The sequence below is a fragment of the Cheilinus undulatus genome, linkage group 17 (genome assembly GCF_018320785.1).
Source record: "Cheilinus undulatus linkage group 17, ASM1832078v1, whole genome shotgun sequence".
Lineage (NCBI taxonomy): Eukaryota > Metazoa > Chordata > Actinopteri > Labriformes > Labridae > Cheilinus > Cheilinus undulatus.
Genome location: NC_054881.1, coordinates 23,557,975 through 23,577,210, shown reverse-complemented (window position 1 = coordinate 23,577,210; position 19,236 = coordinate 23,557,975). Strand labels below are relative to the sequence as shown.

Sequence of the window (19,236 nt, the reverse complement as noted above, 5' to 3'; positions counted from 1 at the left end):
GTGCGAGCTCACATAAAAGGGGTGGTGTTTACAGCGTTTGACCAATCGAAAACATGGAGAAACCCTGCAGAGCAGCGTATTTCTCAATGGAGGAACAGACAATCATTCTTAAAAAATATGAAGAATTTAAAGCAATCATCCAGGCCAGAAGCAACACTGTCGCCGCAGCAAAAGCCAGGAAGGAATGCTTATTAATTCCTCACCGTGACGGCACAAGTAATTGTGCATTCCTTTAATCTATGTTTCTGCAGTTATGCCATGTGTGACCATTGTTATTAACCCCATTATTTCAGATACAACCCTAGTGGAGCAAAAAAGGACTTGGGAACAAGTGAAGATCAAATATAAAAACATACATCAAAGCGGCAAATGACCAGGCTTTATGTCTCCACACTGTCTCTGTTGTATGGATGAAATCACCGGAATGTATCTATCATCTATCCCTAAATATTCTTTCTCTCCTAAGCGCTCTTCTCACAATCTGTGCACCAACGTCTGCAGGATCTTCTAAGAATTGGCAGGCCATTTTCCAAGAGAACTAATTGGTCAGGAGGTGGTGCTTTTATACTTGCTGATCTGATATCCAGAACATAACCTGCTCTGGAGCAGGTTAGCCGTCCAGCATTAGTTACGGCGGTGATTTATCCTGGTAAGAAGTGAACCAGTGTCGTCGTACAGAAAATCCAGAGTTAATCTTGAAATTATATCGATAAGAGAAAATCCAGCTTCGTCGTACAGGCCTCAGCACTGCACAGCTCCACCTATTTCCACTGGTTTCTTCTTGTTTTGAACTGAGGACTTGATAAAAACAGCACCTGATAAGATGTATTTACTCAACAGAAAACCAATGTTTTGTTTTCATACATAAATATCTCATCATGAGGGAAAAATTCACTTGAAAATGCTCTGTTTTGCATTCATGCTGGAAGCAGTTCCAGGATGCGCATATGTGCTGGAAGCAATGATGTTGTACGTTATGTACTTATAAGGTACAGTTAATACATCTTATGAGTTGCTGTTCTGTTGAAAAAAAAAAAAAAAAAAAAAAAAGCACTGAGGCGTACAGCGCTGGCCTTAAAGGGGACATATAATGCAAAATACACTTTTTCAGGCTTTTCCAACAAAAATATGTGCCCCTGGCCTGTCCACAATCCCCTCAAGTACCAGAAGACTCCATTACCCCTCCTCTTTCTCCACCTTTAAGAAAATGTGTGCTGAAACAAGCCTTTCTCATATTTTTCCCTCATGATGTTATGTGGGTTGTTAGCACCGACACCAGGTTTGATTAGCCCTCCCTGCTTGGAGGAGTTCCACCCTCCTCTCCTGATCCTCCTCTCAGCTGCCAGCCACATCCATTAAGCCACATCCATTTCCTGAGAGGGGCGGAATCAGACAGCTCAGTAACATTTAAAGCCCCAGACACAGAAACCGCTCATTCTGAGCAGGGCTGAAACAGAGGTATTTGTAAAACATATAAAAATTCTATACTGGAGTGTTTTTTTCAGCAGGCATGTTTTGGGTACCTCTGAGACCAATATAAACTTGTCTTTTAAGGGTAAAATATGTCCCCTTTAACTCACTGAAAAGGCAGTGTGGTGACTTCCATGTTACGGAGGTGCAGCTTGGGCGACTGAGCTTGCAACTCATGATTTCATTTTAATGTCAGTTCCTGATCCCTTCACTACATCTCCTGCTTCTTTGTGCAGAAAATTATGGCATTTAAAACAAAGCAAATTGGAAGAAAATTGTGGGATATAGGTTTATTAATATTGAGCAGATTAATTTCTGCATAGGTGTAGACACCAGGCAAAAGCAAATGTGTTGTTTGCCTTTACCAGTTTAAAGTTGGTACAATCGTCATATTTCAATTAGGGATGGCACGATTACCCGATTTCACGATTAACTGCAGTATTAAACTTTACAATTAGTTAATCGTAACATTTCCTAAATACCGTCAATTTCTGGAAAAGATTATGCCGGGAGCCATATTGGTACGACAGCGCAACTTGCTCGGAGCAGAAACAAAGTTACACAACATCCGTGTGTCACCACCTCCTGTTGCTTCGTGCAGTTGCAGGCGGAGGCGTGTCACAGTAGTGATGGGAAATTCGGCTCTTTTCAGAGAGCCGGTTCTTTTGGCTTGGCTCCCAAAGAAGAGCAGGCTCTTTGGCTCGGCTCCCAAAGAAGAGCTGGCTCTTTCGACTCCCGGACGGCTCTTTATTTAGGATCTTTTGTAGCCCTATATTTTACCTTAACTTCGCAAAAAATAATGGTTAGTGTGTTGAAAACCCTTTTGCATTCAGTGTTTTAATGAGAAGCCTTATAATTGCCTAATTTTGGGCATTTATTCTGTTAAAAACCCATTCTTGGTTTTAGCATTTAAATTCCACTGGTTAGGGTTAGAATTAATGCTGAGCAGATGTAGACGCGTGTTTGCAGATGCGCAGTACAAATTAGGTTATTGGGATGGATCGGGTAGTGACACCCCCCTCTCTGTTTTCACATAATGGTATAATCCTTTATACTCACATGTGATTGGCTGCATGGCCGCCATGCTGGCCAATCAAAACAAAGTTCTGACCAGAGCTGGGGCTGAGCACTGTGAGAGCTAAGCAGTGAAAGGAAAAAAAACTGTGAGCTAGCTCTCAGTCTATGCGAGCCGGCTCTTCTGATTCACTACAAAGCATCGGCTCTCAGAGCCACAGCTTTTGCGCATGACCCATCACTATATCACAGTCCTAAACAAGCTACAGCATGGAAGAGGAAGAGCTGTTACCTCCGAAGAAACGGTTGAAGTCAGCCGTGTGGGATTTTTTTGGATACAAAAAAATGACCAGAGTGTCATTGTGTAAGACGGCCAGCCTAAATGTAAATCATGCCACAAAAAGTTGCTGTGAAATCAGGCCATACTTCAGCACCTATGGGATAACGCGTTGTACGCCAAAGCAAAGGTAAACAGTAACAGGGCTAAGTCATGTCAATGTTAGGGATGGGGATCAAAACCCAGGTCCATAAGGCCCCGGTTCTGTGTTTTTGAAATACCCGAAATCATTAACATTTTAGCTTATCGATATTGCTATCGAGTCTCACAGGCTCTGTGGCGTAACGTCATTTTAAGATAAGACTGGTGTAAAAACATACATCAGTTCTTTCAAGGGGAACATAAACTAGAAGTGTCATGCATCACATCAAACAAGAATGCACCTTAAACTGTTGGCTTGAGGAAAAAAGATGCTGCCTGTGAGTTGCATGCCATTGGATCCTCCAGTGCTGGGAGTAACAGGCTCATATCCCTCACTTAAGCTGCTTCAGGACAGTTTTCTTCTTCAGCTGCTCAGATAAATGCTGATAAATGCTCCAAAACTTTGAGCTAATCCTGTTTGTTAACAATATTAATCCAGTGTAGAAATCTGTGGTGGAATCGGCAGAATTGTTTAAAAGTTAATTAGCGAATTTTACAAGCTGAAGACTAAGCTAAATATGATGCGTTCAGGTAACCTCAGTAAATTAGACAGTTGTATTATATATGTTATAAGTATTCAAATGCTACATAAAAATGGGAAAATTTACTTTTTGACAAGAAACTTTAATAAATACAGTTGTGAATATGAAGAATGTGTTTATATTTGAGGGATATAAAATAGATGTGATTGACTGAATTATAGCTTTTTAACTCAAACACTACTCAGCTAAGACCACTCGAGTGGTCCATCCAAATGGGAATATTATCATTCTTCTTGTAATTTTTGAATTCGTTACATTGTTGATATATTATTTTGTTATGAGAGCATCTTAAGATGGAAATAAATTAAAATACAAGACCTATATGGCGAGTTCATGTGATTTTACTTATTCATGGTAGTGTGAAATTAATTAATGCAAAAATAATCATGACAATCGTAAAATCGCAATTATTTCTCTGACGGTAATCGCACCAAGACAATCTGTAATCGTGACATCCCTAATTTCAATATCATTTACATTTAAAGGTGTTATTTTTACTTAATTATGTTTTTATTCTGTTTTTTTACTGTGCAAAGTAGAGTAAATCTAATGGTGGAATAAGTAAGCTTTCCTTGTTTTGTCTTGCTTAAAATTAAGAATATACAATTCTGAATTTATTTGGCTCAGGAATTTTTGGAGCTGCAATTTTTAATGTTTTTTTTAATGCAAGTGAATGGCAGAAAAGTCTTTATTTTGGTGTACCAGACAGGAGTTACAGCTGAGAACAGGCTTTTTTAATCATACTGTGTTCATACTGAGTGTATAGTGCGACTGGGAGAAACGGAAAGATGAGGATCTCTCCATAAAAGTGCAAATAACATGAATACTTTATCTTGTGTGGTTGATGTTCAGTGCGGTAACATGGGTATAAAGTTTATATATCTTGGATCAGTTCCGTTAAAAAACAAAACCCCACCAAAACATGATGGTCTGCATTGAAACGGCATCCCAATCAGTGGTAGTAGGAGGAGATGGGAGCAGGTAGTTGAAAAAGACATGAAAGAAATGAAAGACAGCAAGCTAATGGACATGGATTATCCTTATCATATCACTATCCTGGATGTAACACATATGTGTCAATCACTGTACATGTTGGCATGTTTGTATTCAGACCCACCCTGTGCCGACAGCTCCAGCGGCGACTCAAACTCGACAGAATAAGGCCTCATCAGATTCTTCAGCTTCTGGAACAGCTGTTGGGCCAAGATAAGAGAGCACACAGCAATTAATCCGACTGCACATGGATACGCTCACATCAGGGGGAGCCTTCATCCTCAGACTTGACACACACGGAGCCTAAGCAAAGAGAGGCCATGAATCCAGCTGACAAATGACATATTAGCTCTCTTCAAGAGTAGGTAACAGAGGACAGGACATGAGAGTAAATATTGCTAAAGTGTCAATATATTTTCAGCTTTTTGTCACGTAACCCCCAAGCAGCAATCTTCAGAGTTGAAAAATGAAGCCATGTGTGAAAACTGCAGTTACTTGACTGTCCACTAGAGGCTGTCTCTGAACACCAAAGAATTCCCATTAGAGCCCCTGTTAAAATGTGGTTATTTTAAACACTGGATTTTTAGTTATATCTACCCCAACGTTCTGTTTATATTCTGTCCTCACAGTATGGGTGGGTCAGACTTGACCCAGGCCAGGAATCCCCTCGTAGCACGTCTCTGTAGCAAATTTGGAGCTAAGGTAAGGGAGAGTGCATCTTTTTGATTTCACACCCCTTTTTTAACACTGTGTCATAACAGCTTACAAGTGTTAGATATCACATCGCATTCTGCAGCATTGCATGCACCCTGTCCACACTGCATCCATTAAAAATTTAATCCCCTACACTTATAAATTTAGTATATTTGACATTTCACATGTTAAAGCTTAATAAAATTTGCTTTAGCATATTTGCATCATTCTTTTAACCATCTATTGGTAATTATAGCAACAGAAATGGTAATTTGTGCTTAAATTGCAAAATATTTCAATATGAATGAAAATGTGTGCTAAAGCAGGAAAGGTATTCATCAGAAACTCGTCAGCGGAAAAAACGGTCATAAATCTAAAGTCTTTACTGTAGACAACACTGTAGGAGAGCAGGTGTCATGTTCTTGCAAGTGGCCATGCTAACTGGTGACTTTTCAGCTGAAAGTGCCAGCATTTGTTCTAGTTACCACATTGTTAAAACCCTAAACATTGTCTGTTATGTCTAAGGTATACTTAGGAGATATGAATTTAATGAAAAACTAAACAAAGAGGCTCTGTAAGTTTGCAATATCCGTTATTAATCCAGACACATGCGAAGAATTACCAGTTAACATGGTCCCTCTTTTAACCGTAACACCAGTCATTGACGTGAAACCAGATGATAGATCCAGTTGTTTTATTGTCAGTGCTGTTCAGTGGTTGTTGGCTGTTATTTGGGCATAATCAGGTTAATGAACTGCTCCTTAAGTAGGCTTAATTACTTTAGTTTAGCACAGTAAATATACACTATATAGCCAAAAGTATTCACTCACCCATCCAAATAATTGAAATGATTGGTGTTCCAGTCACTTCCATGGCCACAAGTGTAGCGGATGCTGAGGCACATTAGTGCCCAGAGGTGGCCAAATTTCTGCAGAGTCAGTTGCTACAGACCTCCAAACTTCATGTGGCTTTCAGATTAGCTCAAGAACAGTGCGTAGAGAGCTTCATGGAAGGATTTCCATGGCCGAGCAGCTGCATCCAAGCCATACATCACCAAGTGCAATGCAAAGCGTTGGATGCAGTGGTGTAAAGCACGCCGCCACTGGACTCTAGAGCAGTGGAGACGCGTTCTCTGGAGTGACGAATTGCACCTCTCCATCTGGCAATTTGATGGACGAGTCTGGGTTTGGTGGTACTAGTCTGACTGCATTGTGCCATTGGGTAAAGTTTGGTGGAGGGGGTATTATAGTGTGGGGTTGCTTTCAGGAGCTGGGTTTGGCCCCTTAGTTCCAGTGAAAGGAACTTTGAATGCTTCAGCATACCAAGAGATTTTGGACAATTCCATACTCCCAACTTTGTGGGAACAGTTTGGAGATGGCCCCTTCCTGTTCCAACATGACTGTGCACCAGTGCACCAGTGCACAAAGCAAGGTCCATAAAGACATTGATGAGAGTTCGGTGTGGATGAACTTGACTGGTCTGCACAGAGTCCTGACCTAAACCCGACAGAACACCTTTGGGATGAATTAGAGACTGAGAGCCAGGCTTTCTCGTCCAACATCAGTGTGTGGCCTCACAAATGCGCTTCTGGAAGAATGGTCAAAAATTCCCATGAACACACTCCTAAATCTTGTGGAAAGCCTTCTCATAAGATTTGAAGCTGTTATAGCTGCATAGGGTGGACTGATGTCATATTAAACCCTATGGATTAAGAATGGGATGCCACTTAAGTTCATATGTGAGTCAAGGCAGGGGAGTGAATACTTTTGGCAATATAGTGTATTTTTGACACTTAGTATGATAAAAGTTTTTGCAGTGCATTTTCCTGTGTTTGATACAGGTCAAATTTGACCAGGAACCATTCAGAGAGCTCTCTGAGGATTTTTTTAAAATTTGCTCTGTTATTATTATTATTATTATTATTATTATTATTATTGTTGTTGTTATTATCATCTCAAAAAAACTGGATCATTCCTGAAAGAGTTTTCTGAAGATTTAAATGAATAAAGGGAATGGAAAGTCATTCAGTGTTAGTACTTCTGACAGCCAATTTTCATATTTTGTCATTCAACAGCCAGAAAGAAATAAAATTCAGATGAGATGAGTCTGCTAAAAACATACCCCCAGTAGTTTAAAGCATTTTTAATTTGGTTGGTCAGTAGTTATCAGATAACAATGAGTGTCCATTCTTACATTTTGACCTTACAATTGAAGCCATACTAACATTTTGTTTTCCATTCTGGTTTTTGTTGCCAGTGATGCAGCACTGCTTCTGCACATCAGAAATTGAATCTCACTGTTTTCTTGCACGAGTTTAGTCATCAGAGAGCTCAACAACCTGCCTGTCAGGGATATCAAAGACCAAATGTGCCTTTGTTTTCTTACTTTATGACGTGAAAATGGAGGGGGTGAAAAAACAAGCTACGTTCATTACTTGCGTTTGCAGTCCTTTGAAAAAAGAAAGGATAAAAGAATTTGGCTTGATGCCACATGTGGAGGAGAAATTGGTCAGGGGAGACGCGGGCGGCATAGCTTGTCTGTTGAGCAGAGAGAGCTGGAGGCACATAACTAATCTCAAATAATGTCTTGCTAGTCAGGTAGTTCTCCCTCTGTCCTGGGTGGCGTCCTACAGGCTCTCAGTGGCTGCTGTTGCCCAGACGGCGGCACATTTTGTGCTGACTTGCTTGAAAATCTTTGGGTGGAAACTGGGTCAGGTTGCCTCCCTGACCTGCAGCCCTGCTGTTCTCCCTTCTTTGTTTGCATTTCTGCATCTTTCAAACTGTGTTTCAAAACAGCAACCTTTACATTTCTGAACTTCTGGGGTTGCAGGATTTCGCACTAAAGTTTAACCTGTGTTTCTCTTGACATTTCAGGGTGACACTTCCCCCTTACTTCCCCTACTAAAATTGCCCATCCCCTATTATTGACTATTCAAATTATTTCTCAAACAATACCAGAAGAAGGCCATTTAAACCATAATCAACATCATCACATCAGCTTTAGCTGTTAATGAGAGAAATGACCTCTTTGATTTGTAATGAGTGAATTAATTTTTTTAATCATACATCAGCCATTATGCTTTTTTTTTCTTTTAGAAAAAAAATCTGTGTTTTCATTTTTCATCCCAGTCCAAGTCAACCCACTCTATCTTGGCTGCAGGCTCATGTCAATATTTAAAACCTTAAACACACCCCATTAAATTATATCAGGATTAAAGTTCCCCTAAGCACAACTGCACTCATCAGTATGCACGACATGAGAGTACATGAGCTAGTGAGCTTATGAACCACAGGCTGTATAAAACATGGACATAGTCTCAGTGATATCACTCTTTGCTTTTGGAAGCAGTCTTTTTTGAAGCCCTATGATAGTGGTGGCCATATTGAAATTTGCATACAAACTTTCAGTCACCCTTGTGGTAGATAAAAATGTGAAGCTGAAATGGACCTTATGGCCAAAGATATATTTGTTTCACCAAGTGTTTACTTGCACCCAGCTCTGTCACAAGCTCTCATGTTATTATACTGGCCTAACACATGTTAGTGGAGAAGACCACTAGAGGGCACGCCAGTGAGCTCAGACTACATGATGTGTGAGATGTAAACTAACAACATGGCGACAGTATGAGCTTAAAACTGACATACTAAACATTAATAATTAATAGTAACATCGGATTAGCTCAGACTCTCTAAGTAGTTACCACTAGGGCTGAACATTTAATCAGATTTATATTGGAATATGCCTTGTGCAGTATTTCAGATCAAAGGAGGTGCAGTGTCTCTTTAAGGTGAAATGTGCGTCAAAGATCCATTTCAAGTAACATTTTAATTTTTAAATTTTGCAGCAGAGATGCAGATAACATGTAGAAATCATCATACATACACTATACATAGTCAGTAATAAGTATATCTGTGGCCTAAGGCTCCAGAAAAATGGCTACAACTAGCTCACCTGTCATTATCTCATCACACTCCCATGTACAGTGCTTAACAAATTTATTAGACCACCACCCAAAGTAAGGTTTATGCCACAGCTGCCCTAAATTAACAGCGCTGGTAATTACCAAAATCATCTCTTATGTTTCTGCAATTGTTAATACACCAATATGTAGAAGCTCTTTAACCCAAAGGATATTTTTAATGCTAAAATATAATTATTATTGTTATCCATGAATTTTCAATTGTACTGATTTACAAAAAAAATGAAAAAATAGTAAAGCACATTAATATTTCTTGATTAATATGTCAAATTATAGATATTTACTTGCATTCCTGAACAGAAAAATGAGTTTTAGTGGTTGACTGTTGTGCTTGATTAATTTCTGACTTCTCAGAGAAGCCCAGTGAGCCGGCTTAAATTTGGGTGTAAAAAGGTGAATTCAGTTTGAAATCCCTCATTCCTGTTAAAAATGGTAAAACGTGGAGAGCTCACTGAAAATGAAAGAGTCCGCATTAAAGCACTTCATGATGTTGGATGGTCTCTGAGATAAATATGACAGGTGGTCTAATTAATTTGTTAAGCACTGTATGTGTTACTCTTAACCTCCATGTAATCAAAAGGGATGAGTTACTGAAAAATACATTCCATATATAGTGTGTGCACATGAAGACAAGCTATTTAGACTAAAACAGGATTTTTCTAGGCAGTAAAGATGTTTATTTCTGCTTTCGGTATTGACATTTTAATATGGGTGTAAATTAACCTTGCAAAGCAGATGGATATGCCTGTTTCCTTGTTTTTCACTGGCGAATCCATCGTGCAGAGCTCCCGTCTGAACCGTTTGGGCCCAGTTAGAAAGTGACAGGACCAATCAGTGATAAGGGGCTGTACTTTCAGGTGTGGCAGAGTTGTGATGTAAACAAGCAGCAGCAAGAGGCCGCCAATTATGGCGGAAGAGATTAGCGTGGATGCTGCTAAAGCGCCAGTTGTATCAGAACTTGATGACATTTCTTCATTAAAAGAAGAACAAAGAACAGCAGTGAGTTGTTTTCTTTTCTAAAACAACAAAAGTCGAGTACTTGCATGTCTATAGATGCCATCTTTCGCATTATTCCTCGGTAACTGTGCACACACAGCGTGATAGTGGCTATGTCAGATGTTTTGTTGCTCTGATTGGCCCGTAGAGATGTGACAGAACGTTCATCCAATCACACTACGAGTTTTTTCAAAGCCTCTACCTTTTCCCAAACGTTTCCTGTTCAAGCTTTCCCAGATGGATGTGTGAAACAAATCTATCTGGCGTATCAGGTTGGGTGAAAATGGGTCTTCTGAGGCTTTGGCAGCCAGCCTCAAGTGGACACTTGAGGAGCTGCAGCAGTTTGCGTAGCTACAGTGGCTTAATTTTTCAACACTGGTGCTTGTAATTAACTCACAGCGTGGCATTTGGTAAACCTTTTGCCACGTGGTAGGGTATGGCTTTATATCACATCTGCAATCCAGAAGATTTAGCTCAACATGTTTTTAGTGTTTGAGTTTTTCTCCTGGCTGTTACTCATCCTGCTCTGCTCTGTCTAAAAATGTTGTACGTTTGTACGGGTTTGTTTTGGTGCTGCACTGAATGCCACATTTGGCAACATTTAAAATTCGTGTTTACAAAGGGATTAAAGGGGATCCAAACTGACAAACAGGCAAGTTGGGGGTTTTGTGTCTGTTTAGGATATGCTGTTTATCTCTGGGGGAAGGCTCTTTACTTGGAGAGACACAAAATAACAAAAAAGTAAATAAATAGACGGTATAAAGTATAAATAGACAGCAAACAAGTAGAATAAATATAGGCTTCTCATACGTCAAAGCCCTAAACAGTGGTTTATATGACTAAATTATGTTTAAAACTCTCTGAAGTTATTACACAGGCAATTATTTTATCCTGAAAAACAATATAAAATCCAATGGTAATGTGAAGTTGTGCACCAGGAATTGACACTTTACACATTATTAAAGGTATAATGTGTGACTTTCAGAGGAGGTGCCCTATAGTTGTTGCACTTTGGTACCAGCCTTTTAAACCAAAACAACACTGTCCCCCAGCACCCTGCCCAACCCTCCCTCCCTCAGCACAGGTAAAAAGCATTCATAGGGCTGATCTCCATTCATATAGGCAAACCAGCTCAAAAGGCTATCTGTTGTTTTTTTAAGTGTATTAGGCCAAAGAAAAAGTAGAGATGCACTCTTTGTATAAATCAGGGCCGATGCCACACCATAGTTTCAAACTGTTTAGCCAGTGGCCAATACTGGTGCAGATATTTTTTTCCATCACTTCTTTTGGTGTAGGACTCCTATAATGCCATCATTTCCTCTTATGAGATTTTTCAGCAGGTCACCTGACCTGTATTAATGGCTGACCTGTGAGATGCTCTTTTGGCTGACTACAAGCAACTCTGTTTGGCCAAGGCCCAAAATATTTTAGAAATTCTTTCTGGAGCTCCTGATATTGTTGGGACAACATATTAGAGATTACATAATATATTGTAGATGTGTCCTAAAAATTTTTTCTTGTAGCCAGCTCTAACAACAGGGCTATTCGTGATAGAATTCCTACTCTAGAAAGTGTATACACAAACAGAATTAAATTAATTCTATCTTCTGTCTGTAGTCTTACAAGGATTACAATGGGCAAGCCCTTTGCGTGACTGTATCACTTTGGGATCCTGGGACATAAGTGCCCGAAATGAAATATGAAAACATCTCTTTTGTTGTTTTGGTTGAAGCACTTATGAAACAACTGCCTGTGTATCTGTGAGTGTCTGCAGGGGTGGAGATATCACTGATGTGCAGTCTGTTCTGCAGACTGCCAGCCTGTCCATCAACCCCTCAGAGATCCACTTTATATAACAAAGCATTTTGGCAGACATGACTGGAACAGACAGCTAGGTCGGACAAACACCGCTGGCGATGGTTTGCATGTCTGTCTGCCAGCATATTTGTGTTTGTTTTGTGTTTCTTTTTAATGTGACAGCGTGGTCCTGTCTCTTTTTTGTTCACGTCAGACCAAGATATGGCCACCACAGCTATATCCAATACCATTACACAGGGTTTCATAATAGTCAGCCAAGAGGGGGGAAAAGGGGGAGGATAATACGGCTATTATCAGACAAAAGGAGGACGGAAACAGACAGTGAAAGCAGAGGGCAACAAACAGGGAAATGAGTGGAAACGCAGGAGGAAGTGAGCATGTGGACGAATTAACTTAAATGAAAAGAGACAGGAAACAGAACTGCTTGTATAGCTTAGGCTTAAGACCTTTATCTGAATAAATTGGAGGCATACTTTGTGTGTCTGTGTTCCACTAGTGTTGGGATTGAGTCATAGTTCAGTGTCAGACATCATCACTCTGGATCTGTTATACATTATATGCATGCATACTCAACAGTAATCATGTTTACTTCTTTCCTTGAATTTGTGCTACGGAGCAACAAAGGGAAGAAATTGCTTGTCCCACTTGTAAATATGACTTTACTTTTACTTTACTTTACTTTACTTTACTTACTTATACCATAGGTCCAAATCAGATTTGAATCAATTTATTGACCCATAAATTTGTGCATAACATTTCATAGTACAACATGAAATGTGGACTCATTATTGGTAACAAACGATTGGCACTCGTCCATCTAGGTAAACTAAGAAATACTCTGAATGCATCATTATAAGCTACTTGTAACTTTTTCATTTTTGCTTTACTGTAGTTGCACTATACTACATAAGCAATGTAGAGTGGAGTACAGTAGGCTCTAAAAAGCTCAATTTTAACATTGTCTGTACACATCTGAAATTTATGTGCAAGCATATAGGCTTGTGCATACAATTTATAGCCATGATGCTGAACATCATCATCATCACACAAATCATTCCTGATAATGTGCCCCAGATATCTGACCTTTTCCATCACACTAAGGGCTTGATCAGAGATAAAGAAGGGTGGAAAATGCTGTCTGATCATCTTTTGCTCTTAGTATCATTATGACACTCCTTTTTTCCATTATATTTAATGTCATACTGTACACCATAATAGGAACAAATTCTGAGGAGTTGCTGTAGGCCAGCACTGTAGGGTACCAGGATGACCAAGTCATCAGCATACATCAGATGGTTAACTAGTCTATTGCCCAACATGCATCCAGTCTTACAAGCTCTCATGTACACATTAAACAAGAAAGGTGACAGTATTCGACTTTGGCGGACTCCGTTAGTCACAGAGAAAGGTGCTGACACACTCCTGCCCCATCGAACTTGCATGGTTTGATGCAAATACCAGAAATTCAATATTCGTATCAAATAAAAAGGGACCCCCTCCCCCTTTTGTAGTTTCATAAACGATTCGATCAAAAGCTTTGGACACATCTAGGGAACAGAAATATTGTAGTATGCACTAACAACTTCCTTTAAGGCATATATACTCATATCTGTACTGTTTTTATGTTTTAAGCCAAACTGATGGTCTGTTGTTGTAATGTACTCTTGGAAGCTATGCAAAAGGATGAGTTCTAACACTTTAGGCAATATACTAGCTAGAGCAATAGGCCTGTAGTTCTCTATGCTAGATATTTTACCAGTTTTGTTTTTGACTACTGGCACTAATAATACAGATAACATAGAATCAGGAGCACACCATGAATTAAGAATCCAGAAAAACAAATTGCAAGTAGCACTGCAGTTCTACAGTTCTATGACAAGCATAGTTCAGATGCTCTGCTGTTACTTGGTCGAGGCTGCGTGCTTTGTTTGCTGCCAATTTACTAATAGCATGACTAACTTCATCTGGTCTGATCACCACACCATCATTATGAGGAACATCAACAACATCAAATGTACTACTTTTAACACAGTTCAATGAGTTCTCATGGTGCTGAGATAACTGTTTTGTAATTTGTGATAGGCAAAGTAATTGAGTTTGAAATGTATCCTGATATGCTCAGTGATAAAATGGTGCCAGTCATGGTGAGAAGAAATCTGACTATGGAATTAGTTTATCTAAATTAATTGAACTTTCTTATCATTGTTAACAGATTTTCTGTGTTTTTGTATTTGTAGGAGAAACACATGCACTGTAAAACTCAGAGTGTAAGATACACTTACAAATTCTATATTTTCATTTATAAATGTAGCAGCATCCTATATACAGTACCTGTGTGACTAATACACCAGTGCAGGTGCTGAGACATGCTTTGTCACTATCTCAAGTACAGCTGCCACCATCACCCACTGCAGGTGACATGATGCTACTGAAAAGTTGCCCATTTACAGAGGCTACAGTCCTCAGTGCAATGGTTGCAAATTCAAATCCCAATTCTGGCACAGTATGGTGCACCTGGATTGGGAGTTCCCATATCTCTCTTCCATATTTCCTGTCTCTCTTAATAAGTGCTGTCCAGTTAAAGCAAAAAAACACATAACCTTAAAAAAACAAATCCACCCATAATTATTGTATATTACAAGTGGCCACTATGCTACACAAAACATGCTAAAATATGTAACAATACGGATAAGCCTGGCAGCATCACTTGTGCAAGGGTTTCCCCTTAATGAGGTCATAATCCAGGTGGACAGCATTATTCACGGGCTGAAGGTCGGTACATCTATCACTATAGGCTAGTACGTTTTAATAAGTTTTACAGAGACTCACATGCCAAATGTCTGTGGTTAATACCACCAGATGGCTGCGGTAGTTTAGCTCAGTTTGTAACACAGGCGCCCACAGGCCTGGAGAGGTTAATATGGAGTACCAGGAGAATGCTTGGTGGGCTGGGCTGTTTTTGAACTGGGTGGGCCGATGTACAGTGGCATTACAGGCTGCACTTGCGAGGGATAGACGTGCAGGAATGCTCATTATTTAAGGTGCTGTTCCACTCACAAAACACTCTCTCTCTGCACTTGGTTGTGTGAGGAGGGATGTCCATGTCTGTCTAACTGGAGACACTACCGTTACATTGGTTCTGTGTATTTTGTCAAAGGTTTATCCCTCGACCCAAGGCAGTCAAGCTGATAATCATCAGAGAAAGATGGATAATGAATATAGCAAAGTTGGCAAAATAGAGTAAGACTAAAAATCAGAAATATTTAGCAGCTTACGTGGTCTAATATGCAATATATTTCAGTTTTAAGCTCACAGCTCAATGTAAATGTAAAGGTGGAAATGACAGAAGTCAGCTATCAGTGTCAGATGTAAAACACATAACGCAGCATAGCCTGTGCCAACCACTGTCCAAGTTAATGAATCCAGTAAATGAACTGCATGATTTTATAGCCTATATAGCTATGTATTTATAAGTATACAACAAATATAAGCTCTAATAAGCTCTAATTCAGGGACATTTAAATAAAACTAACTTGACCTACAAATGATTGGAAAAAAAGTTTTTTTTTAGTAAGGGAAGACTTTTGAAACAACAAAAGACTTGCATGACTGTAAAACTTGTCTTTAAAAGTGAATCAAAGCCATGGTAGGCCATAATAATGAAATAGTATTGTAGTATAGAAATTATAAAATGTAGGTTTTTGTTATTTTTTTAATAGTGGAAACTGTATTTCATTGACTTGAGAAAATTATTCTTATGATTTTTTTTTTACCTTGACTGTTTTGCCAGTAACAGTGCTAGGTCTCAGCAATAGTTGCTGTCAGTAACACACAAGGCCCAGGCTAGCTGTGTGTTAACAATTGCACATGATAAATGTGGTTCCAGATTATTTGCACCTGAATGCTAAAATTTATGTAAAAATTAATAGTTGAATTTGGGGTCAACCGGTACTGTGGTTTTTTTTTTCAGGGGTGATATAGATTATTAGTGGTTCATGAGACCAATAATCGATATCTGGAACCGATATGGATTTATCATGATGTACAAAATGAGCTTAATTTGGAAAAAGTAATATTGCATGATCAAAAAAATTAAGGGAAAAAACATTTTTCCTTTCTATCTGCATTAGAAACAGCACAGAGCTGCACAGTAGTAGCAGGAAAACAGCATAAACTCACTGTGTCAGTGGTACCCAGGATTAAGAGTTTATTGGCTAGAACTTATGACATCTTGCCAATCAGACAGTGTAGTATACAAGACATTTGGGGAGACTATGGAGAGTTCTAATCAAGCCAGAGAGGAAGACGTACTTTGCAGTGAAACCAAAGTGGCAAATTTTTTTTATGGATTAATTTGACCAATTATTGATAAGATAAAATGCTGATACGATAATCGTCCAAATGCTGTCGGCATCAATAATTGGCAAGGCCAATAATCGGTCTACTCCTAAGTTGAGTGTTATCGTAAAGAATATGCTTAAGCCACAATTATATCTCTTCAGTCAAATGTTGGGAACTAAATGGGGCTGATCTGAGCCATGAAGCTCCAGGGCTGAAAAAGAGTCCCACTGTGGCCTGGGTGCCCAGAGACTACAGCACTCAACACACTGGATGTGAGATCGATTCCTGGTCTTGGCACTGCTTGGTGCATATTCTCTTTCCCCATATTTCCTGTCTCTCTTAAGCTGTCCTATCTAAATACCCCACACACACACACACACACAAAAACATCTCCTGGTATGATTGACCACATGTAGAGGTACAGCTACATGCAGCCTGGTTTATGTCTCTAGTGGTCCATCAGTTCTTAATGCTGTGTGTCCACATGCTTACAGCATGTTATATAACAAGAGGTTGAGCTGAAGAACAATGGTGCCAGTTGACGTCACACTACCCAGAATGCAATACAGAGTAAAAAATATGGCCCCCTGGTGAGTTTGTAATGTTAAATTCCCTCAAAGTGCAGATTTGTAGTGTGTGGTTTTGTTCAGTATACATGTAAGAGATACAAATGTCAATCCAACGTGAACCTCTTTTAACATGTAATATATTAGGTTATGTTCTGGTGCAGTTGTTGAGGTGACAGAGGGTTGGCTCTTAGTAACAGTTATGTAAGTTTACAGACAGCTGGTGACAAACAGGAAATCTTTCAAGATTCAGTTCAAGTTCAGCCTAAGCCGTTTGTGTAGGCTGCAGTGACTCAGTCCTTCAAAGGATGCTACCCCTGAATGGGAAAAAGCCAGTTTTGTTTGGTTAAAGTGGGTTTGTGTGCATTATGAGTATTACTGTGTGGGTACCTTCTCTCCATTGGGGTTGCCCAGGACGTAGCATCCCATTATGTGAATGAGGTTTGGTTCTGGGTTGACTTTACTCATGAAGCGACTCAGCCTCCTCCAGAATCTGACAAAAGACAAAGTTACATGGAGATGCAGTTATTTTTTTCTGCTGGATCGTCTTCAAACTAATCAGCTCTTCAGATTATTACACATCATAAGCATTTTTCTGCAAGCAATCAGGTTAGAAATTTGCCCTTTACATAGAAGACTTAACTACAACATTCAAATTTTTGAATATGGCAGTTGTATTGGCAGAGGAAACTTTCAACAGAATCTGTGAAAGTCAAGCAACAGAAGGTGAACCTTAAATCTGCATATTTTAATCACTGTAAGAGTTTTAAAGATGGTTTGCCTAGAGGGATTGATTACTCAGGAAAGCAGCACATTGTGCTCTTAAATAAATGGTCAATTTTGGATGGTGTGGAATTTTCCAAGTGAAAACATGTCCAAGGGTCTTAAGTAAAACATTTGAAGTATTGAATCTAGGACAAATAAAGATGTTTTGTAAATAAACAAGGTTAAACTTTTCAAGATTTTTGCTCAAAGAATACTTGTTTTTATTAATACTTACAAAAGGCAGCTAATGGTATTTTACTGTCAAAATGTATTTGACAGGGACTGATGCAAGAGACATGAATACATCATCATACATTGTACGACACACAGTTTACATTCACAGAGTCAGCATAATGGAGAAATACCCAAACAACACTACGGTAACTTGACCCACTTTGTGGCTTGTTTTTGAGTTGTTTAGGTCGGATACAGCTCTGCAACAATTTGCCTTTTATTTAATTTTTTTTCGAGAGAACAGTTGTAGTGATCATACCAGTGATGAAGTGCAGGGTATGTACAGTTTTACAGAGCATATCCTCGTATTTTTCAGTCTCCATAGAATAAACCCCCTTAAAAATCCCCTCCCCTCAAGGCAAATACAACAAAATTAATCACACTAGTATATTGCATTGTAATAGAATACCCCCAGCACAGCTGAGGAGTATGGAAAAGCTAAGTCGAAATGCAAAAACATGTGATTGTCTTGGTCTAGATGTGATTGCAAAATCTACTCTTCCTTAATTTCATTATGACCCTTCTTCTCTAAAAGAGCATGATTGGAATGGCAATGCACCTACACTTAAGGCCCATTTTTAGCTGCACTAAAACATGCCCAACCCAGAGAATGGGTTTGATAAATGATGATATCAATGCATGTGTGTAGGATCAGTAGCATTGATGCTAGTCTTGGTGCCACTTTTCACCAATTTTGTACACTCTTTCTGCCTTTTTTTTTTTTTTTTTGCCACTTTCTGCTTATTCTTGCCTCTGTTAACCCATTTTTGCCACTTATTAATCTTATTTTACCATATTATATATATATCATATATCTGCCCATTTTAGCCACTTTCTGTCAATTTCTTGTCACTTGGATCCTGTTTTGCTCATTTTAACCCATTCTTGCCACTTTCCCCAATTGTTGCCTCTGTTAACCAAATTTTTGCAACTATTGACCCCTTTTTACCACTTTTTCATCCATTTTTTGCCACTCTCTGAAAATTACTTTTCCCTGCTAACCCATTTTTGCCTCTTTTGGCCTGCTTTTGCCACTTTTTATTCCTATTTCATCACTTTATTCCTATTTTTGCCACTCTAAACCCATTTTGCCATTTTTCATCTATGTTTGGCCTCTGTTTACCCATTTTTGCATTTTTTAACCCATTTTTGCCACTTTTGTAATTCAAGTCCACTATCTTGTCTGCCAATTTTTGCCAGTTTTTTTTTTTTTTTACCCATTTTAAGTCTTTTAAGAAAAGATTTTTAATACTTTATATTATGGCATAGATTATTAAAAAATGTTGCTTTGATAAGAGTGGTTGTTATGCAGGTTAAAAATCGAGTATGGTAATCACAGGTTAACTG

General features: G+C 39.0%; 1 protein-coding gene and 1 long non-coding RNA gene across 4 annotated transcripts in view; one reads left to right on the top strand and one right to left on the bottom strand.

Annotated features, from left to right (window-relative positions):
• Positions 1 to 19,236, bottom strand: part of LOC121525649 (NMDA receptor synaptonuclear signaling and neuronal migration factor) — a 96,386-nt gene that overhangs the window by 2,616 nt on the left and 74,534 nt on the right. For all 3 annotated transcript variants that reach the window (XM_041811738.1, XM_041811740.1, XM_041811741.1), the window contains 2 exons: positions 17,281 to 17,383; positions 4,622 to 4,697 (listed from right to left, as the gene is read on the bottom strand). In XM_041811738.1, the coding sequence (XP_041667672.1) occupies positions 4,622 to 4,697; positions 17,281 to 17,383 (179 nt within the window). The remainder of the gene's footprint in view (positions 1 to 4,621; positions 4,698 to 17,280; positions 17,384 to 19,236) is intronic.
• Positions 1 to 19,236, top strand: part of LOC121525650 — a 40,821-nt gene that overhangs the window by 14,400 nt on the left and 7,185 nt on the right. The gene's annotated exons all lie outside the window — the stretch shown is intronic.